The following is a 21,142-nucleotide window of genomic DNA, read 5'->3' as shown; positions in this document are numbered from 1 at the left end:
TGTGTGATGGGCCTCAAAACAGCCGAGATAGACAGTGTTGGGTTGCCCAAGACCTTATTCTTCCATCATTTAGCACAGGATTGCGCTGAGTTATGAGTGAAAATTCAATGTTGATTTGTGTATGCCTTTGCTACGATCCGCGAAATACTGCCACGGACAAATTCTCCATGAAGACTTACTTTCCCTGCCTTGATGCTCTCCAACAGTCAAAGCTTGTCTTCGATTATTACAGAGTGACAACTTTCTCGGAGCTGACGTTCTTCTTGCCCTCCAAGCTATCCGTCAACTCAATACCCGAAGCCTTAGCGCAGACCTCAGGCGACGCCTCCGAGTCCCCGGCCGTGGGATTTCCATACTTCTCAAGCGTATGAATGTCAAGCTATTGTGCAAAATATTAGCGACCCTTTCCCCTACTTGACGCGATAAGGTACCGTGGCTTACCTTCCGAACGACAAAGACGTAGCCCAGCATAACGAAGCAGCAAACAATCATAACAATGCCACCCTTCTTCCAGTATGGGGCCTCATCAGCCGCGTAGAACACGATACCCCAGAACGTATACAAGGTCAAGGAGAGGACGTTCATGCAATAGACTGTCACACTGCGGACCGCGTCGTCGCCAGTGCGCTGAAGAATAATGCTTGCCCAGCCAAAGATCAGCGGGTTGACCATGTACGCCGTGCCGGACAGGTAGAAGGCGAAGAAGGTTCCAGCAAAGGGAAGGGTCGGGACCAGGAGCATAATGGCGCAGATAAGCTGCAAGAAGATAGCCAACACGGCCATGGGGACGCGGGTGCCGGTAGCGTCCATATGCCAAGCGGCCAACATGTTGGACGCGATACCGACGGCCTGCACACCGAGTGGGTAGGTGTTGATTTGGCTTTGAGTGAAGTGCGAAGACTGGTACTTCAGCCAGATGAGGAAGTTGTTCTGAACGGCATAGGCCTCAAGGGTAGCGCAGACGGGAGACCAGAAAACCAAGATCCAACTAGGTAAGTGTCAGCGAGGTTTGCACAGCACGGAAGGGGAAAGGAAAGACGCACAACATGGGCTGTAGGAACAAGCGCTTCATGAGAGAAAAGGGGTTGATGCTATGTCCTCCTTCCTTGATGGGAGGCAGACGAGCAACAGCCATTTTCTTCTCGGACTCACTCAGGTAAGTCGCCTTGGTGTTCTCCGGGATGTCAGGGAAGAAGAAGAAACCGAAAAAGGCAATGGGAAGCGTGATGATGCCATCTAGGATTTTGTCAGTATAATTCTCTGGCTGAGGTAATAGGCTTTACTTACCAATAAGGAAAACCCACTGCCAGCCACCAAGACCACCGAGTCCTCCCATGCCCTTGTAGATGGCCGCCATCATGACGCCAGCAAACATGGTGCCGACCTGACCGGATGCTGTGAAAATGGCCGTGCGCTTGGAGATCTCCTTTGGCTTGTACCAAGAGCCGATGATGTAGATGGTGCCGGCGTACGTGCTTGCCTCAGCAAGGCCAAGGAAGAAACGGACGACGCAAAGCTGAGTGACTGTCTTGCATGCTGCACTGATCATCTATCCATTGGATCAATACCTGTCGTGGCCACACAGCTACCAACTATGTATAACTTACTGTCAGAGCAGCCCAGACAACGACCATGGATGGAAGCCAGATGCGGGGCTTGATCTTTTGAATAATCAATCCATGAGGAATCTGGCCGATGGCCATTCTGCGTGATTGTGTCAGTATATTCTGACAAGGAGGTGGCAGTACAGCCGACTGACCCTGCAGTCGTAACCGAAAGGACAGTGTTATAGTCGTGTCCCTTCATGTTCAGGGCCTCACGAAGGCCGGCGACCTGTGGATTGACAATCAACATCATAACGTAGATGATGGAACCAGGGAACTTACATATGCATTGGCAAAGGCAGCACGATCTTCAGCATTGGAGAGGTAAGCTCACTATCCCATTCATCGGTCTCAAGTAAGTGAGGCGGCTCTTACCGAGGAAGTTGAAGAAGTAACTTAGACAGCAGTAAGTCTGTGAAAGTTGTAAGTCGGGAGCAATCCTGCGACCGACCGAATGCGGTCACATACAAGGATGAAGAAGTCTAATGTGACTGTCAGCTTCAGTCTATAAATTCATTCGTCAACATTGCCTACCAATCTTCTGCACGAGCTTTCTCTCTTCCCTACTCTTTGCTTCGTCACCCAGGAAGAAGACTGTGTGGCCTCTGAGTCAGTACCAATGTGGGCTTTGGTTCTTCAGTACAACTCTACCTCGGATCTTCTCCCCGACGGAACTCTTCTCAGCTGACATCTTTGCAACTGCCTACACGGATGGGCGAATGGTTGTGAAAGACGGATGAGCAGCTTTGCACCAAAGAAGGGAGACAGAGGTATATCAAACAGCAACGGCGCAATCAGATCCATCCCATAAGATTATCTCCGAATCTGATAAAACTTTTCCATCCCACCCACCTAGTCTCCTGCTGCGGGGACTTCCCTGGAATCCCTGCCTAATGGCGCATATATTCACAGTGAAGATCCGAGCTTCGTGGAGCTCGTGTAGTAGCTGACATATTGTGACAAATGGTTCTGACTGGGCGACACAGCCAAGACGCTTGGGGAGCGTTACCTCAAAGCATACCGAAGGTGTCAAGCGAACCTGTCTGGCCTGCCGCATGGCTCCCCTTTTGGCAGGTTAGGTGTAAGCGAACTCCACTGATGGGCAGGGAGATGGCGTCTGTGAAAAATGAGACCGGCCCAGGCTCGAGTCATACGCGGACACGAGGAAAGAGAGACCTGACTTCGGGAAATCTTTCCGAGGAGGTGACAAATGAGCAGGAGGCCCAAGACTCGCCCAGAGCTTTTCTTGGGTTTATCATTATCAATCTTTCATCTTACAAAGATAAAATCGTCTGGCGCTCTTTATCAGATTAAATCTGATAATCAGGATATGGTCGAGTCGTGGACCGGGCCGGTGTCACGGCTTGAAGCTTGGGATAGGACTTTGCGTTAAGCTTTAGCATATTTAAGCAGATCCCCACCGGTTTGAACTTAAAGTCGTCCCGAGAACCGCCCCCACAGTATCCAGACTCCCGGTTTGGCTCCGGATTCTGGGGCGTCGAGGGTTCTTGAGTCGAGTCAAGCCTTTCTCATGGACCGAAGCCGCAACCATGCTCAAACTCGGCTTCAAAGCCAAAGTTTCCATCAATTATCAAGAAGAAAACCAACTTGTCAGGCATGATGCTGACGATAACGAGAATCAAGTGGTACAGGGCAGGAAAGACTACTGCCCCGATGATGCAGGGGCTGAAGAGACAATCGTACCAATCGTAAGTGAACAGGCGAGCTCCGATGTAGCCGAGCATCCACGCTTCGGTGCTCGGTGTTAAGACCCGCAACCAACTTCAATCTCTTGGCTTTTAGTCATGAACAAGACTCGTGCTTTTGGTCGCAAAAACAGAAATCTTGCAAGCGACTGCCCACGTGCTATTTAGAACGTCCATATGAACGTAACATTTCCTAGTGTGCCACTTATTTTGGTGTGGACTGAGTTGACACCTGCCACTTGTTGTGTCGCGAACTACTATCGGATGATGGCTTAGTCATGTATATGGCTGTAACGAGGGATCACTGGCATGCAAGTATCTAAGAAGTCCGGGTTGATGCATACGCTGCCAAATATGCGCTTAAGCTGCCTAGTCTGGAACCGAGAAACTTTCGGTTGTTTCTAAGCCATGGACCTAGCTGTAGATGAGTTCATCCAGGGCATGTGTGTCCGTGGTCTTACTTCCATCAATTGTCCGAGATGAATTCTTCATCCGACGCTCGAAAACCCCTGAGACGAATGCCTCAGTCACGCAACAAAGCTTGCATTCCATGCCAGAAGCAAAAGGTTGAAACCTGGGCCTTTCGCCGCGGAGCTGTACTGACCCCGCAACTAGGTCCGGTGCCGAGCGGGTGACGATGGCACCCCTTGCCAAAGATGCCAGAAAAGAGGCATTCAATGCCATTTCAGCAAGATCCCACAATACTGGAAACCTAGCGGCAATGAAGCTCTCCAGTAAGATTTCGTCTCTTCTTATTCTTTATTGCTGTTGACATCATGGGCTAGGATGACGGTGGCTGAAGACCTTGAGACGCTACGCGATGCAATCAACAATATCCTGGCGAACAGGAAACAATCAGCACTTGGGCCTCTTAAGACGAGATCGGTCTTCCCGCAAACGGAACGAAGTCCAAGTCCCACGGCATCCGTGGCATCGGATCAACTTTCACAGAGTGGTGGTCACTTAACGGGCGACTCACTGAGCATGCGGACTCAAGACAGAGCGTCGGTAGAACCTTTGACCCAGATACCCATCAAGTCTCTATATGAGATCACGCGTCTTGAATCGCTGCGTTCTCGTCAAGTATCACCGTCGTCAACGAATAAGAGAACCCCGGCTGGCGTGAACGGGCCTCGTGATCTGGTTACAGAAGGTAAGATCAATCTCGTTGATGCCAAACGCCTTGTTCAGAAATTCTTGGACCAAACGGACCATTATCTCTATGGCGTCACTACGATATATCAAGACCTGGATGGTATTCGTAATGCGTCGCCGCTGCTATTTACAGCCATTTGCACCGTATCAGCTCTCCATGAGCCCCAAGGTGAATCGCTTTACCGCGCCTGCAGCCTAGAGCTTCGAAAGCTTGTTACCAACTTCGTCTTTGCCCCACAAGTGAGCATGGGCGACTTCCAGGGACTACGTATCGCCTCGTTCTGGTTGAGCGACATGGCGTGGTCAGTCTCGGGCCTGGCCATCCGCCGAGCTATGGAGTTCCAACTTGGGAAGGCATTTGAATTTGTCATCGGCGCTACCACTATTCAGAAAGTCTCACCCCACAGGTTCCAGCTCGGGAGCCGAGAAGAAGCACAAGAGTGCTTGAGAGTCTGGTACCTTTACTACATCTGCGACCGCCATCTTTCAATTCTCTATGGCAGGCCCTCGAGCTTTGGAGACCAAATTTCAGTCAACAAGTGGGAAACCTACCTGAACGCAGTCCCGGAGAACAGCACCGACGTGCGGCTGGCAAGTCAGATCGAGATGATTCTGATACTGGACAAAGTCACTGGAATCTTCGGCACAAACGTGGAAGTTTGCATCCCTGGTCACTTTCACACCCAACTACAGGGGTTTAATCGTCAACTTGACCAGTGGATCATGGCTTGGACAGGCCGATATCGTGAGTTCTTATCTCGCAAGTCAGCTTGTGGTGACCGGGCTCTGACTACGTGAACAGGACCACATGAGAGAATAGGCAACTTTCCATTGAAGGCCCTTACACTCCACTACCACTTTGCGAAGCTCTTCGTATCTTCTCACGTTTATCGCGGCCGATCGTCTCACGGTGGCGGTGAACCGGCTCCACCGGAGTACTCCGACATGGCTCAAGTTGCCGTGAGCAGTGCGAGCGCCATTGTGGAGCTCATCATAAACGACGTCGACATCCGAGCTGCTTTCGTGGGGATGCCTCACTACTGTCATACCATGATTGCATATGCCTGTTCATTTTTGCTCAAGCTTGCAACGAGTCAACATGACAAAAGCCTGAACGCAGAAGAAACATTTGTTGCGATTCGAAAAGTAGCAGACTTCTGCCAGAATGCCCAGTGTACGAGCTATCATCTGGTGCACTGGATGGGAGCAGGCCTGCGGGACCTCGCTGCGAAGTGTGAGAACGCCTTATCAAATCAGTCGACAGGTCCCAAAGCTCGCATTGGAGTCCAGGCCGAGGGGACCTTAGTCCAAGACGACATGTCCATGCAGCAGGCACACGAAGAGCTTGAGACGAGTCTAGGCATGTCCATTGAGCCTGGAAATGCCTGGGATGCAGCAAGAGGTGATGCTAGCTTCCAATGGGGAATGGGGCCAATCGATGCGTCCCTGGGTAACATGAGCTCAGGCTTCATCAACCCGACGTTTGACACGAACATGGGGCCTGAAGGGCCTGACGCAGGATGGGAATCGCTACTGCCAACGTTTGATCTTGAACATATGGGCTTTGGGCTGCTGTGATACTTTTAATCTATAGTTCTAGCTTATAATGACACAGTATCCTCCGCTGCTACCTTAAGCTCGGACGTCATCCTCTGCAGTCTTGATCCACGAAATGGAGTCTTTCAGATACGTCGACGCCCGAAGATCACCAGAACGAGCATGAGCTTCGAAATTCTCGGCCCGAGCAGCGCGACCACACAGCCGCCCAAGCTCACCGCTGGCCTTCTCACTGACGACCTCTTGATAAGTGCATGTCTTGAGATACTTTCCAACCCAAAGGCCGCCACTGTAGCGAGCCCCCTTTCTCGTTGGCAAAACATGGTTTGTTCCAATACACTATAGTCATTAGTATTTGGACAAACGAGACAGATGCTGACTTACCTTGTCACCGTAGCTGACACATGTTTTCTCACCCAAGAAGAGGGCGCCGTATTGTTTCATCTTCTGTAGGGCTTCCCGCGGCTCTCGTGTGAGTATCTGGACATGTTCCGAAGCAAAGGTATCGGCGACCTTATAAGCCTCATCCAAGTCATCGACGACAATCACCTCGCCATGGTCTTTCCAGCTGATAGCAGCAATGTCCTTGGTTGAGAGATGCTCCAGGCATGCATTCACGTAGCGGATAGTCTTCTCTGCCACTTCTTGAGAAGACGTGATGAGAACCGCCGGGGTGTCTGGACCATGTTCGGCTTGAGAGACCAAGTCTGTCGCAACAGTCATCGGGTCCGCGTGCTCATCGGCGACAATGAGAATCTCAGTGGGGCCTGCCACAAGATCGATGCCAACCTCGCCGTACAACTGACGCTTGGCTTCAGCAACGAATGCGTTACCGGGACCGGCGATGAAGTCGACCTTCGCTATGATCTCGGTTCCCAGGGCCATGGCCGCGACAGCCTGAACACCGCCGAGAATGAAGATTTCATCACAGCCGGCAAGATGCATTGCGGCAACGGTGGCACTGGGAATCTGACCAGCAATGGGAGGGGTGCACCCGATTACGCGGGGAACGCCCGCGACCTTTGCAGTCAGAATGGTCATGTGTGCTGAGGCCAAAAGGGGGTACCGGCCACCCGGAATGTAGGCGCCAACTGTCTCGATAGGGATGTTCTTTTGTCCAAGGAATACACCCGGCTCGCTTTCAATCTCAAAATCTCGTATGCTGTCTCTCTGCGCCTGTGCGAATCTCCTCACATTCTGCTGGACCGTCTTGATGTCTTTGATGGTCTGAGGGTCGACTTTTGCAATGATATCCTGGATTTGTTCTGATGACAGTTTGAACGACTTGGGCTCCCACTTGTCAAACTTCTGGCTGTATAAGCGGACAGCGGCGTCACCGTTGGCCGAGATGTCGTTGATGACCCCTCGAACAACGTTGGGAACGTCTACCGACGGAGCTGGGGCAGTGCCATTCGAAGTGGCGGCACTGGGCTTCTTGATATGTCTCGGAGCCATTTTTTGAATTGAACAAGTCCGTAAGAGTAATCAAGTAATAGTCATTGGACAACAAGGCAGACGATGCTATTGGAAGTGGAGGAGCGGGGCGTAAATATGATGAACTTGATCGAAAAGGATATGAGTTTGTTTTGTATTGCAGCAATGCTCGACATGAAGCAAGAACATTGCATTTCAAATCAAAGAACTTTCCGCTATCGGATTCATCAGTCCCGATGAGCCGGAATTTGATCCGGTTGTTCAGCGAAGTACGGCTTTGCCGCCAATGTTTGTGAAGTGACCAATAGGCCGGCGAAGTTCTCCGCAGCGCTCGGGTTGTGGGGTTTAGGTGTGTCGGTGAACTTCGCCGAGCCAAGTCCCAGTCAACGTCTGAGTCGCCGAAATTCCCCGATCCGTCGGCATGCGATAAAACAGATATTGAGCTTCTAAAAGATCTCCTTCTGTTATATTATTTATGGATACTTGCATTGAACTGCTCGATGTTAGATGTTGTACTTACCCCAACATGTAAGGCAAGTCCCCGTGGATTTTCAACACCTATCGGACGAAAACCATATATCCTTTCATCTGAACTCATTCACGTTATTCTTGTGAAGTATCTACTTTAAGCTTGCCCATACGCGGCTTTCTTCTGAGCGGCTTCAATCATCTCGCGCCTCTTCTTCTGGAAAATGGGCTCAACCTTTCCATCCAATGCTTCTTTGCAGAACTCTTCAAATGGCTTCCCAGTCAAATCTGGGTAGAGTTCCTTGCCGATTTGATAACCCAGATAACGGGCATACTCGGGAGTGTTGTCCCCTCGAAGACCCCAAGACTTGCGGTACTGCAACACAGACAGCTTGTGAGGGTTGGCTTTGTCATCGTTCGCCTTCACCATCGCGGCCTCGATATCATCAGACGACAGCTGCATTATGTCAGCTACAACTCAGTGAGATGAGAATAGGAGCTACATACGTATTCTCTTTCAAGTTTCTCTCCGCTCAAGGTTTCAATGAGATCGTAAACTTCGTTTTGCGAGATCAACTGGGTGTAAGCGAAAACCTTCTGGTTCAGAGTACGCGGATCCGCAACGATGCGAGCGACGTATTTGCCGATATCTCTTAGGTCCGTGATAGCAGACTTGACAGTGCCGTCCCCTGCAATCCAGTTGTCAAAAGGGCTGGCGACAGCATCAATGCGACCGGAAGCCAAGCGAGGCAGGGTAATCTGGTACCACCAGCCGACGTCAATGACCGTGTAAGGAAGGTAAAGTGTTTGGACATGGTTCAGGACATCCTCTTTCTGTGCGTCAAAGCTTAGTAGTTGCATCTCCTAGGCTCATCAGGGACGCTAAATCATACCTGGTCACGGAACCACAACATTCCCCTAGCCGGCATCACGGTACCAAAGAAGCAGGGGACGAATCGCCCGACACCGGCCTTTTTCGACGCGCTGGCAAGTGGGAGCTGATCAAGGAGGCTGTCTGCAACGATGGCGGAAATGACGACATCGAAGCCAGTGACTTGCTTGACAATTTCATCCTCAGGTCCTGTGAGGTCGATGGAAGCTATCTTGACGCCTCTTTCCTTCAGGGCGTGAACCTCAGGCTTGTCAAGCGAGCTGGGTCGGATGAGAGCGGTGACGTCCTGTTACGTGTCAGTCAGCAGACGCAACGATCCTGGAAAGATTCAAATTTCTCAAAATCGTACAAATTTCGTATCTGGAGATGCTAGCAGCCCATTCACAATGGAACTCCCCGTCTCCCCGGTGGCTCCGACGACCGCGACCTTCATTCTTGCGTTGAACTTGTTGATGAGGATGCTATGCTGAAAGTGCTTCACGTGAAAAGGTGCGACTGTAATATTTTAGCGACGGAACATAATAGAGTGCCCAAGATTAATTGGTCGTGATTCAGTGAGAAGTCTGTGGTTTACATAGAATTTATCTCGCAACCGACAACAAGCGTGAAATGGATCCGTAGCTGAGGAAATCGAAGCTCATTCGTTCCCGCCGCCAAGATAAGATCATTGCTACCGTGTTTACAAAGCAGAACACAAAGTCCGCAGGAAAGCGGGGAAAGGAAACGGGCTGGCCCGGCTTGAGACACGTTGAACAGGCGGAGTTTGTGGGTTCTTTGAACCGGGGTCCCCGCTTTCGGTTTCGGTTCCGGAAAGCCACCGACAGTCTGAAAGGTGGCAGTGATCCCGGGAACAGCGGCCCGGACCAACAATAGATACCAAGCTGACTAGGCGAGCTGCGGCTTAGATATTCAGGGGATTTCCAGCGTTTCGCCGAGGAAGGGAAAGTTATCCTTCGGCTCAACAAACGGGGCAGAACATCGCTACAGAGTTGATGACAGGGAATAGGAAAGAGACCGCCTGCTTTTTCCTTTGTCTTGGTAGCTATATTTTCTATGTACTCAGTAACTTTAATGAAGATATTATAGTAGATAATCACAAAAGACGATAACAATAGACGACAATGACGATAGACAATAATGACGATAAACGATAATAACGATAGATAATAATAATGATAGATGATAATAATAATAGATAATAATAACGATAAATAATAATGATAATAGACGATAATGACGATAGACGACAATAATAATAGATGATAATAATAATAGACGATAATAACGATAGATGATAATAACAGATGACGATGACAGATGACGATGACTTCTTTTCTTAAAAGTTATAACTAAATCTTGTCTAGAGTTTTGACATACACCATATCTTTCTTGATTCGCCCCAAGGCTTTCTCAACAGCATTCCAATTAGAGGGACTGGCCCCGCTCTTCAAGGCTTGTTGAAACGTGTCCTCAATCTCTTTCATCGCCGTGTTCAACCACGTCAAGGTCCAGATAACTGCCTTGTTCCAGTAGTCCTGTTCCATTTCATCAAAAACCGGGGCCAGAAGCTTGAGGCTGGAAACGTCGTTGGAAATGTTCTCGACTGTAGTTCTCAGCAGTCTGCGGTTTACTTGTATTCGACGATTGACTTCGGGCTCATGCAAATAACGCCAAACTGCAATAGCCTTCTCAACCAGTTAGCACTCCACTTCCTGACATCGGCTAAGGCCTCATTCCAATTTACATACCTCGCGCAATGGCTGCAGAATCTTCTTCTCGCCAGCGCCAGTTTGTACTGCCGTTTTAACGAAGTTTGTGTACTTGACCTCATCAAACAATTGTTGCGACCCAAACATGAGAGCTTTTCTTCCATTCAGGGACCTTGACACTAGAAACAGCGCGTTTCTATTTGTATAAGACCCTATGGCCTCGAACATATAGGTCGATGGGTTCCGTGCATTCCTGCCTTTTCTTGTCGCTCTTTGTGGGGAAGACAGGGAATCCGTAATAAAGTCAGCCTGCAAGGTGGCGAGATCAGTCTTGCCTACACTGATAGTTCGACCAGAGGGCAATATATTTGTCTCGACAGCCTTGAGGAAGGCAAGCATAAATTGTAGCTAAGGTAGATTCGAGTGATTAGCGGACTTCGTTGCAGCCATTAAATAGATTTCTCTTACCTCAATTGCATGTTCGGTTGCCCAATTGTCCTTCTTATCATTGTCACTCAGAGAATTGGCATTTACCTTTTCAATGCCAGTCTGAGAACAGCTTGCGCTCGAAAGCCTGACAAAAGTTTCAGCCAGTATCTGCCATTTGAAAGAGACATGGTTTATGCGACTCAACGTTTGACTTACTTGATGCTGTTGACCATTGCATCTGCACCATTCCTTGTCTTGTGAAGTTTGCTCGATCCAGGATATGCTTTGGCTTTGAGGACCATGCCCTTGTACACAAGATTTCTCTGATCTGAGCGATCTTCGATACGTGCATCGTCTTCCGGACCATCATAGTAGTCATCTAGATCACAGAGCCCATCTTCCCAGTCGCAAGCACTGTACCCGCAAGTCTCAAGCTCCGACTTCTGCTGAGGCTCAGGCTTCGGCTGGAATCTGCCTGGTGTGCAACATAGACTTTTTTGTCTGTTGACTGCCAATAGTTAGTCGAGACTCAGGTTTCTTTTCATTAGTATGTTTGGACTTACTACTACATGTCGAGGTATCTCCCCATTTATTGCGTAGAGCGGTGACTTCGTCGGGATTGCAGGTGTTGTCGTCGCAATGGCCTCGGCCAACCCAGTGACAATTACTGAGTGGTGCCTCATCCTGCTTCTTGCAGCAATACTTCTTACCGACCGTGGGGTAGTCGCATCGGCTGGGTTCGTCGTTTCTCAAAGAAGTGATCTCGTTCTCGTCTGTACCACATCCTTCATCACAGCCTGTGACGCGACATCCGGAAACAAGTTCCTGCCAGTGAGGCAGAGGGCACGCAAAATATTTGTAGCCCGTGTGACATTGATCATCACTCACCCCTCTGTTACCCTCGGTTGGGTAACCTCCGTTGCCTGACTTGAACAGGTTTACCTCACCTGCCTCGCCAGCGCCATTACAGTTAGGCCCAAAACCTTTCCACTCGCATCTCTTGTTCCCGAATGATTGAACTGTTTCCGTACTGCAACAAATTGGCTGGCCGTTGAAGGGTCTTCCACAGATACTTCGATCGAAGCCAACATTCTTGTAGCCAGGCTTACACTGATAGCTTTTCAGAAACCTACACTCTGACTCTTTATAACAGTCCAACTGCTTGTTCGTATTTAGACCTTCATGTCGGGAGTCTGCCGATACTCCTGTGATACAAAGAAGCGCAGCACCGAGAGCTGTGGAGAGAAACATCTTGAAGGATGTGAAGCGGATGTAACAGGAAGAGTAGTACAAGAAAGAGCTTATGCTGAAGAGTAATTGTTTGCAAAGCCTTCTCAAGTCTCAGTATATATGCATTGTATCATACAAGATCGGAGGTAGACAATGGCTTCTCAATCAGACAATTGCTACTGCCATGAAACCTTGAATGAATCAAAGTTTATTCGAAGCCTTACATTTCGAGAGGAAGGCACACATTCATCAGCGTTGCAAAGCTATTGTAGCCTCTGCTAGCTATATCTCCGTTCTAAGGCTCATGTTGCTGCCAGAAAGAATGGCACCCGTATGTCCGTGGATCCTGCCCAGAAAATGAAATAAGAGCAAACGAGAAGGAAACCCATAAAAAATGAAGCACATCAAGGTGATACGGTAATTCATACATACTACCTCTACCTTGTGTGACTGGTGGACCGTGGAGCTTTGAGTTGCATATTTCAATACGAATCGGTCTGTGCACAAGGACGTTATCAGCGGATACACCTTGAGAGTACAGACATTCGACGTGGACCTGATAGAAATCTTGCCACTTGGAACTAAATTTTCTGGAACTACAGATGTCTATAAAGCAGCGCCTTGGAATCTACTTTTGTGAATGTTGCTCTCCTCCACGCATCATTCCTCATCAGAAACACCAATGTTGACACTTCCCTCATCTTTTTCAATAATTATGCACCTCGCATTACTGCTCGTTCCCTAGACTGCACGAAATCGGAAAGTACACGGAAGTTTCATTGATAGAGCCTGTTTATTCCTCCACTACGGGCAAGCAGCCATGATGGAAAATACGAGGCTTCGTGGAGTCTACGATACTCTCGATTTGTCTCGCGAAGGGATTTATCGCTGGGGCTTCTACCTATATCGCACAACCTATGACAATCAGCCGCTCTGGGAACGCTATATCTCTAACCTCAGACAACAAGCCGTCGACTATATCGCGGGGGACTCTTCAAGCAAGCGCGACGAAATGCAAACAACCTTTCAGCTATCAGTCATAGAGGATCCAGAGTCTCTGGATGGTGCATCTATTCAAGAGGTCCTGACGCGATTCCAATCTTGGGCCAATGCTCTTCCGGATGAAGGCGACGAGAGCCAGGACATTCCAGCCAACGATAGCCGCGACTACGCTCGATTCAACCTTTGTCTTTATGTGGACGCAGAGTGTCTGAGTTCATTGGAAACATCCGTTCCTTTTGTCAAGGTTGTGAATGCAGAGACGCCGATCCCTGACTCTGAGGAAGAGTACTCAGACAGTGACGAAGACCTGACAGACAATGACGATGAGTCTGAAACAAGCGAGCACGATCCCGAAGACGACTGGATGTATCTGGAGTGCCAGTCGCTTTGCCGTTACTACGACATCATGATTTACGGAGCTGAATGGGATAGGCAGTCTGGGCTGGTTAAGTACCCCAGAAAGCACCCATGGGATCTGTAAGGAAACACACACTTCGGCGTGTTTGGCCAAGACGGGACAATTCAATATCATACCCACGAATAGGCACCGAAGCTTTCGCCGTTTGAGAGACAAGTAGATTGAGGTATTCCCTTTCGGCCTCAGCCTGAGTTTAAGGCCCATCAATAAATATATGTATTAAACCTTCTTGATAATCACCACGCGACTGTCGTAGTCTCCCTCAAATGCGTACTGGAGTCCAGTGTTCATCAAAGTTGCTCCGGAGTAGGTGCCGTTGCCGTCCAACGAGTACGAAGCAGTTGGATCCAATCCTTGCAGGCGAAGCCTCGGCAGGGCGTGGTTGTACCAGGATCTGACCTGGTAGTAGAAGAGGACAGCCTGGGACCCGTCCTCAGAAATGACCATGGCAGCTGGCCAGTTGGACTCTTCAGGCAGGTTCAATCGCCACAGGTCACCCCCGATCACTATGGGATTGACCACCTCATTGAGAGCCAGCAGTTCGGGGATCTGGACCTTGTCCTCATCAGAGATCTCAGCTGGGTTCAACTCGAGGCCGAAGGAACCGCCCATCATGGCAACGTGAGCACGGAACTTGATGGGGATTGTACGCGTGGTCTGGTGGTTGGGCACCGCTGAGACGTGGGCACCCATGGCAGCGAGTGGGTAGGCAAGGGATGTGCCAAACTGGATGGAAATACGATCCAGAGCATCAGTGTTGTCGGAAGTCCAGATTTGCGGGAAGTAGTGAAGAACACCGGGGTCGAAGCGGCCACCACCAGACGCGCAACCCTCCCAAAGAACATCTGGGAAGCGGGAGGTGAGGGTCTCAAAGACGTGGTACATTCCCAACATGTAGGAGAGGCCGATTCCAGGGGTAGGTGTCTCGTGGAAACCTCTATTGTTGTCCCATTTGACATATGTGACGGGAGCGCTGGAAAGGATACTCGAAACTGATTCGATGATGTACTCCTGGACTTCTGGAAGAGCTACGTTGAGGACGAGCTGGTTCCGTCGGATCGTGCGAGGGTACGGGCCCGCGTGAAGGGCCCAGCCAGGGTGCTCATGGTAGAGAGTCGAGTTGGGATTCACCATCTCGGGCTCAAACCACAGACCAAACTGCAACTTGTCCGAAGAATTGGTAACTTGCAGATTCGTGACCTTGTTCACAAGAGCAGGCAGGCCATCCGGGAAGCGAGTGGGGTTGACTGTCCAGTCTCCAAGACCGGCCGTGTCGTTCAATCGGGGGTACTCCTGGCCGAACCAGCCGTCATCGAGAACGAACAGCTTGACGCCAAGTTGTGCAGCCTCCTGGGCGAGGTCGTAGACGGTGCTCTCGTTGTAGTTGAAGTAGAGTCCCTCCCAACTGTTGAGTAACGCCGGGCGAGGCTCGGTGACGAACTTGCTTCTCATGAGGTGCTTCCGATAGAGTCGATGGAACTTTCGAGACATGCCACCAATTCCTGTGTTGGAGTAGATGGCGACAACCTCAGGCGTGGTGAGAGTCTCTCCTGGTCCGAGCGGCCAAGAGAGTTGGTAAGGGTTGAAGCCGATCATGGCCCGAGTGAAACCTTGAGATCCTTTCTCGACCTCGGCGGAAAATGAACCTGTGTAGACTAGGGAGAATCCCCAGGCTTCACCCTGAGACTCGGTTGTATCTGGAGAAACAAGTGCCAGGAAAGGGTTGTGGAGATGAGAAGAGTACCCGGTTGTGCTTCCGAACCTAGTTTCGAGTGGAGTCAGCATACCTCACTTGGCATACCACTATCGCGTAGTTGAGACTTACCCTTGCGTGCCGTAGTCAATCTTCCGGCGGGTTCTCATGGCCTCTCTGGCCCAGTCTCCCCTTAGCTCGAGGAACTCCATGTCGTCGAATGGCAAATCAACGCTGAGACTTGCAGCCTTCTCCACCGTGATGTTTCCCTGGCCCTCATTGGTGATGTTGACGCTCCGCACAATGGCATCGTACTTCGGGAAGATTGAGTAAGAGAGATCGACAGCGATTGAACTGTAATTGTCGAAGAGGGAAACGACCAACGTTGAGACGTCGTTCTCAGTCCCAAACGTGGACGGAAGCCCAGGCAAGCCAGGCTTGCCCTGGACGACCCTGTGAGATCGATACTGGAGGTCACTGACGGTATATCCAGCTGTCTCGCGAATTTGCAGTGCGGGGACCCTGAAGTCCCCACGACCAAGATCAGGGTACTCCCGTCTGACACGGCCGATCATGTCCACCCATCCGTTGACCTCTGGAGCAAGCATTGCCATACTCTCAGTAGCCGAACCTCCGAAATGGTCGGTGAGAAGATCGCCAGTGAGCTCATCCACGTGAAAGCGGTACGACGTGTGGTCACCATTAAGGGCAAAGGACGTGCCATCAACAACGATTCCTTACCAAGGTCAGCGTTGGTGGACCTGAGTTGTCAATAGGTGTGGCTTACCATTCGCGGAGGCATTCTGGGCTGATGTTTGACCAACAAGCACTGTTGCGGAAGCAGCCAAGGCAAAATGCCTCAGCCAGTTGCTACCGGTCATGTTGAGGGCTAAAGAGGTCGAATCACCAGTGACAATGAGACGCCGGATGAGCTCGCCAGAGAAGTGCGATGTTCTCGAAAGTCCTGGCTTCCATTTGACTTTTTGACGGCGGAAGAACCGGTATTTATGTCACTTTCTACCTGCATATGCGGCTCGTCCGGGTCTCCAAGAATCTCGTGATGCATCCGCTCAAGTCACGACCCATCGTCAAAATTGTCGGCGGTTCCCCTCTCAAAGATCAGCAGGGCAAGAAAAACAACTCCTCCAACATTGCACCCGAGAGCCAAAAGAGTAACGATCAACCTGCAGGATTAGTTTTCCGCAGCTAACCCGCAGTGCCAGAAGCACCGGATGCAACGTTCGGCCGGATCACAATTTTGGGCAACATGCAGCGCCAAACCCAATCCTGTTAGTTGGAGATGAGGGGTAGCTAGGACGGGGTAGCACTGCAGTGGAACACTGGGGAATGGGGAAGATTGGTGGGCGCCCGGCCTGGGGTAAGCCATGTTTATTCTGTGTAGCCGGGGAACTGTCCGGCAAACACTCCGGGCAGCATTCTCTACGTAGTCGATCATCCGATTAATAGAGAAATTCAAGCTCGAAGCTGAGCACATGAATATTTGCTGGCAATTGACTGGAGCAATGAAGAAAATCTCGGGCGCAAAGAATGTTGCCGCTTCGCATCATTCACCGATGAAGCAATTTGTTTCTCGCTGATACCGATGATGACCCCACTGTTATTAGTGCCGCCAAGAAGACCGTTGGCCTGATCCTGATCGCGGAACGTCATCGTGGGGTTGACTGGTATAAAGTATTCCGCCAGTTTTCCGCCGGCACCACTACTACAGGAAATCCCCACTCACGGTAAGCTCAAAAGGCGGAGTAACTATCTGTTGATTGGCTGTTTGCGAAGTTTACCCCAACCTCTTTCATATCGTTTGTTCTCGTATGATTTTCTAGAATCATCATCGGCACCAAGAAAAACGGTCTATCGTGGGTCGGACTGATCTGGCTTTTCGTAGTTCGGTCCTATTGTGGATTCTTAGAACGACGATATGAACAGAAGGCTGTCATTTGGCTGGTCGCAGAGTAGTCACGCTGACTCAAGTGAACATTTTGCGGAGATGTTAATTGTCGTCAATTGCCCCCTGGAGAGAATAGCCCGATTGGGTTGCGTGGCTCATGTCGGATCGTTCCCACAGGTCCATGTGAAAGGCCGTTGTAGGCATCTATCGATATAGCCAGGCATAGACATACAATTGCTCCATACGTTGTTAGGTATGAATGAGAACAGACAGCTTCAGGCCATGTCTCCAGTGTCTGTAGCCTGGATGGAGTTGAAAGCGGCGGTTGCAGCTAGTGACGGAGTTTGGGCTTTGACTAGCCGCCTGGCGCCATATGACATTGATCTGGTAATAGCTTGAACATGATCGGTATTGTTTTGAACGATCACTATTCAAAGCTTCATAGCACGGAAATTATGCTTTTAATAGAATGGGAATCCTATAATTCGGACATAAGATGAATCAAACTAGGGAAGTACTTTTTTGTGTTTGAGCTAACTCTGCTTTCGTAGTTTACCAAGGAAGACAAGACTCACGTGAAGTAAACGTGGAATCGAGGCATATACCCATGACAACGACAACTTCTGTGGTAAGCCGTAACATAAAATGAAACATCATCGTACTTGAACAGAAAGTGAATATTCGAACGGAGGAGTCGATAAACAAACCCATATAGAGAGAAGTTAGAACTAATGTGACTTGTCAGACAAATTCCACCGACAGGCCTTTCATTGGTATCTCCACTCAACGTCCTCCCAGCCCTGCCTTCTCGTCAACGTTGCCTTCTTCGACTTGCTGCCGTATATGGGCGACCGCAAGCCAGAATGCTCGAAGAGCATTGCATGTCCCGGCACCTGAACCCCCTTCACCTCAAAGCCGACAGCCAACACGGCAAGTGTTCCCAACAGCTCAGAGAAGGCAAAGTTACGACCAGGGCACAGATGCTTGCCACCACCAAAGGGGACGAACGATTCTTTGGAGCCCTTGATGATCTCAGGAGTCGGCCTGAGCCATCTCTCCGGGTTGAAGGTCTCTCTGTCATCACCCCAGACCTCTTTTTTGTGCATGACAGAGGCGCTCCATTGGACCTCGATTCCCTTCTTCAGGAGGTACTCTCGTCCCGTCTCATGGTCAGTCAGAGTGGTGTCCTTGTTCATGACCATCCTTGCTCCAGTGACAGTGTTCTCAAAGCGAAGAGTTTCGCGGTAAGAGGCAACAAGGTAAGGGCACTTGTTTCCAAGTGCCATGACGTCGACGTTTGCGACGCGACGTCCGCCTTCTTCAGTGATGGTAATGACACCAGCAGTCTCTACCTCCTTACGGAGACGATCCAGATACTTTGGCTCAGAGAAGATGTTAATCAAAAGCCAGAACATTGACGGTGCCGTGTTGACCGTTGATGCAACGGGAAGTGAGTCCATAGCACCGATTGTCACGTCGGGGAGGCCGAAAGATCGCCAGAAAGCTGCGCGACCACGAATCACAGCTGAAACAGATTCTCCTTGGTCGAGCTTCTGCATGTAGAAGCCAGCCAAGCCCTTGACGATAGTCATCCTGGCCTTCAACGCCTTGCCAGCAATGATCTTGGTGAGCCATCCATACTGCAGCTTTCCGAGGCCAGTCTCATATTTCCTAGAAGATAACGATTTAGTATACCATACAATTTTTTGAGACGTCGAGGAAAGTTACGTACCAGATAGAGTCAACCAGCTCGGGATTGTTGAACGGGCTATGCTCTCCATATAAGGCCCGAGTGGTGGCGGTGCCAATGATATCTCTCGTCCAGTGGTAAAAGTCGCTAATCTCAACGGGAGACCCAGGCTTGACAGCGTTGAACCGGTCGCCGATGTAGTGCAGTGCGTTCAAGTTCATGCTCAGTAAGTTGTCTCCGGAAAGAGCTGCAATGGTGATCTTGGAAATCTCTTCGATGGCGTTCTCCCGAACAAGCCTCCTCGTAATCGTCACATCAACACCCATTGCTTGGGCAATCTCCTCAATGCGCGCACCGAACTCCAAGGTCTTGTTGCGCATAGCGCTTTGGACCAGAGGTGCCGTGTTGATCACGTACATCTTTTTGTTAAGAAGGGGAAGGGTGCAGATAGGCAGCTTTGTGCTTTTGCTGCATGATTGGCCGTTAGTACATGTCATCGCCGCCGAGACATCACAGTATTGGAATTGTGGCTGTGGATACTTACGCGAGCTTTTCATATACTCCCGGGAACTGGGTGCGAACGCCGAGAAGATGGCCTATAATTGGCAAGTTGGCCTTGAGGACGGGAGGCTCGCGAGGGTCAACGGGCGCCGAAATCAGCTTGTCGATAACAAGGAGCAATGCGAAGACAACAGCAAGAGCTGTGGCAACCAAGGAGACCGGAGAGCCTGAGGTGAGGCGCCCAAGCAGCGTCGCTGCAGCCGTCGCATCGATAGGTACCTTGTCCGCCATGATTGCAAAGAAGAGCGGACGAGCAATAGAAGAGAACAAATGTAGAGGGGAGGAGGATGGGAAACTGCAAGAGCTATGAGATGAGTGCCATCTGTAGGCCGATTTATATCAGTCGACCCGCCCAATGGTATTGCTAACGGCATCTGTCAAGCCAGCTTGACAGCATGCTATGCAGTACAACAGTTCGGGCATTGAGTTCGGATGGTGAAACCTTCTCAGGCGTTGTGCCTCACTTCGGAGATGGGACCCTTACTGGCGGCTATTGCCAATTCATGGAATTTCATTGGGGATTACACTGAATGTCGCTAATCTGCCGCTGTTGGGCCAATTGAAGGCCCCTGTAGCGCTTGGCCAGTTGCCCAGACGTATCACTGCCACGGTTGATCTGGCCGACCGTTGCAACGCTCCGCTCTCGGTCTCGGTTTCGGGGTCTTACGCAGTCACATACGATTCCGAGAGCCTGCTGGACTGCTCCCGTGTTATTTGATATAAGAGTCGTAGATGGAGAAAAGGAAAATGCAATGTAGAAACAAGCTAAGCGATTGCTGCATTCATTGATACCAAGCCCACCCATCATCTACACAGATTCATTGCTCATTTCAAATATCATGGCGACCATTACTGGACTGCGTGTCATTGTCGCTGGGGCGGCCACTGGTGTTGGTGCCGGCACCGCGAAACTGCTCGCCGCCCGTGGGGCCAAGGTTGTCGTAGCCGACATTAACATTGCCGCAGCAAAGGATGTTGGTGCCGAGATCAACAATGCTGGAGGCAGTGCGACCGTCATCGAGTTCGATCTTGCGGATGAGCAGTCCATCAAGAATCTCATCGAGAAGGGCACTGAGTGGCTGGGAGGGCTTGACAGCCTGCTGAACATCGGGGCCGATCTGAGCCCCAAGACTTTGGGCAATGACCGAGCAGTGCACGACATGGATGCTGAAATCTGGCATCGGACATTCCAAGTCAACACCACAGGTTACGCCTTGACGACGAAATATGCTCTTCCTCACCTGAAGCAGGCCAGTGGCGGTACCATCATCAACATTTCCAGTGCAAGTCCAATTTTGTGGCATTCTAACTCATGTTGATGACTGACAAACCGCAGATGGGTGGGCACTACCTGGGTACTCCAGAGCCACTCCGAGTGGCCTACGCTGCTTCGAAAGCGGCCGTGCATGCCTTGACACGTCATACAGCCACGACATATGGCAAGGACAATGTCAGGTGCAACACTGTTGCCCTGGGGCCTATCTTGACTGAGACTCTCCAGAAGTCCATTAACGCAAGCCCTGCCATGCAAGAGGGCTTAAAGAAGGTGCCGCTGCAAAGGTTGGGGAAGCTGGAGGAGGTGGCAGCTCTACTGGCATTTATGATATCCTCAGATGCGGCATATGTCACGGGTGATATCTGGTCAATCAACGGAGGAACTCATGTCATGACCTATGCTTGAAATGATT

General features: G+C 50.3%; 8 protein-coding genes across 8 annotated transcripts; 3 read left to right on the top strand and 5 right to left on the bottom strand.

The window, feature by feature from the left end:
* Positions 1-226: 226 nt before the first annotated feature.
* CGCA056_v002285 (Pantothenate transporter liz1) lies at positions 227-2,295 on the bottom strand (the record flags this gene model as incomplete). The annotated part of the gene is made up of 11 exons (XM_037317544.1): positions 227-379; positions 442-988; positions 1,044-1,236; positions 1,288-1,549; positions 1,608-1,704; positions 1,760-1,833; positions 1,887-1,912; positions 1,980-2,016; positions 2,073-2,086; positions 2,139-2,198; positions 2,256-2,295. 11 exons carry the CDS (start codon positions 2,293-2,295, stop codon positions 227-229), a joined length of 1,503 nt encoding a protein of 500 aa, XP_037183968.1.
* Positions 2,296-3,828: 1,533 nt separating this feature from the next.
* On the top strand, positions 3,829-6,043 carry prtT-4 (Transcriptional activator of proteases prtT; the record flags this gene model as incomplete). Its single annotated transcript, XM_037317543.1, has 4 exons — positions 3,829-3,876; positions 3,926-4,044; positions 4,096-5,210; positions 5,268-6,043. The coding sequence occupies 4 exons, from the start codon at positions 3,829-3,831 to the stop codon at positions 6,041-6,043; spliced, it is 2,058 nt and encodes a 685-aa protein (XP_037183969.1).
* A 54-nt stretch (positions 6,044-6,097) lies between these two features.
* hisD1 (Histidinol dehydrogenase 1) lies at positions 6,098-7,477 on the bottom strand (the record flags this gene model as incomplete). The annotated part of the gene is made up of 2 exons (XM_037317542.1): positions 6,098-6,361; positions 6,407-7,477. The coding sequence occupies 2 exons, from the start codon at positions 7,475-7,477 to the stop codon at positions 6,098-6,100; spliced, it is 1,335 nt and encodes a 444-aa protein (XP_037183970.1).
* A 604-nt stretch (positions 7,478-8,081) lies between these two features.
* On the bottom strand, positions 8,082-9,249 carry CGCA056_v002282 (Isoflavone reductase-like protein P3; the record flags this gene model as incomplete). The annotated part of the gene is made up of 4 exons (XM_037317541.1): positions 8,082-8,381; positions 8,432-8,758; positions 8,818-9,102; positions 9,166-9,249. The coding sequence occupies 4 exons, from the start codon at positions 9,247-9,249 to the stop codon at positions 8,082-8,084; spliced, it is 996 nt and encodes a 331-aa protein (XP_037183971.1).
* Positions 9,250-13,004: 3,755 nt separating this feature from the next.
* On the top strand, positions 13,005-13,667 carry CGCA056_v002281 (uncharacterized protein; the record flags this gene model as incomplete). The annotated part of the gene is made up of 1 exon (XM_037317540.1): positions 13,005-13,667. One exon carries the CDS (start codon positions 13,005-13,007, stop codon positions 13,665-13,667), a length of 663 nt encoding a protein of 220 aa, XP_037183972.1.
* A 156-nt stretch (positions 13,668-13,823) lies between these two features.
* agl2 (Alpha-galactosidase 2) lies at positions 13,824-16,178 on the bottom strand (the record flags this gene model as incomplete). Its single annotated transcript, XM_037317539.1, has 3 exons — positions 13,824-15,366; positions 15,430-16,033; positions 16,085-16,178. The coding sequence occupies 3 exons, from the start codon at positions 16,176-16,178 to the stop codon at positions 13,824-13,826; spliced, it is 2,241 nt and encodes a 746-aa protein (XP_037183973.1).
* A 1,792-nt stretch (positions 16,179-17,970) lies between these two features.
* On the bottom strand, positions 17,971-19,685 carry CYP52A5-0 (Cytochrome P450 52A5; the record flags this gene model as incomplete). The annotated part of the gene is made up of 3 exons (XM_037317538.1): positions 17,971-18,874; positions 18,936-19,361; positions 19,438-19,685. 3 exons carry the CDS (start codon positions 19,683-19,685, stop codon positions 17,971-17,973), a joined length of 1,578 nt encoding a protein of 525 aa, XP_037183003.1.
* Positions 19,686-20,293: 608 nt separating this feature from the next.
* On the top strand, positions 20,294-21,135 carry CGCA056_v002278 (putative short-chain type dehydrogenase/reductase; the record flags this gene model as incomplete). The annotated part of the gene is made up of 3 exons (XM_037317537.1): positions 20,294-20,735; positions 20,791-20,829; positions 20,882-21,135. 3 exons carry the CDS (start codon positions 20,294-20,296, stop codon positions 21,133-21,135), a joined length of 735 nt encoding a protein of 244 aa, XP_037183002.1.
* Between the last annotated feature and the right edge of the window lie 7 nt (positions 21,136-21,142).

Source organism: Colletotrichum aenigma (genome assembly GCF_013390185.1).
Source record: "Colletotrichum aenigma strain Cg56 chromosome Unknown KSG_Cg56_contig02, whole genome shotgun sequence".
NCBI classification, from domain to species: domain Eukaryota; kingdom Fungi; phylum Ascomycota; class Sordariomycetes; order Glomerellales; family Glomerellaceae; genus Colletotrichum; species Colletotrichum aenigma.
The sequence above is the reverse complement of the archived record's forward strand: the minus strand, read 5'-3'. Positions and strand labels throughout refer to the sequence as shown.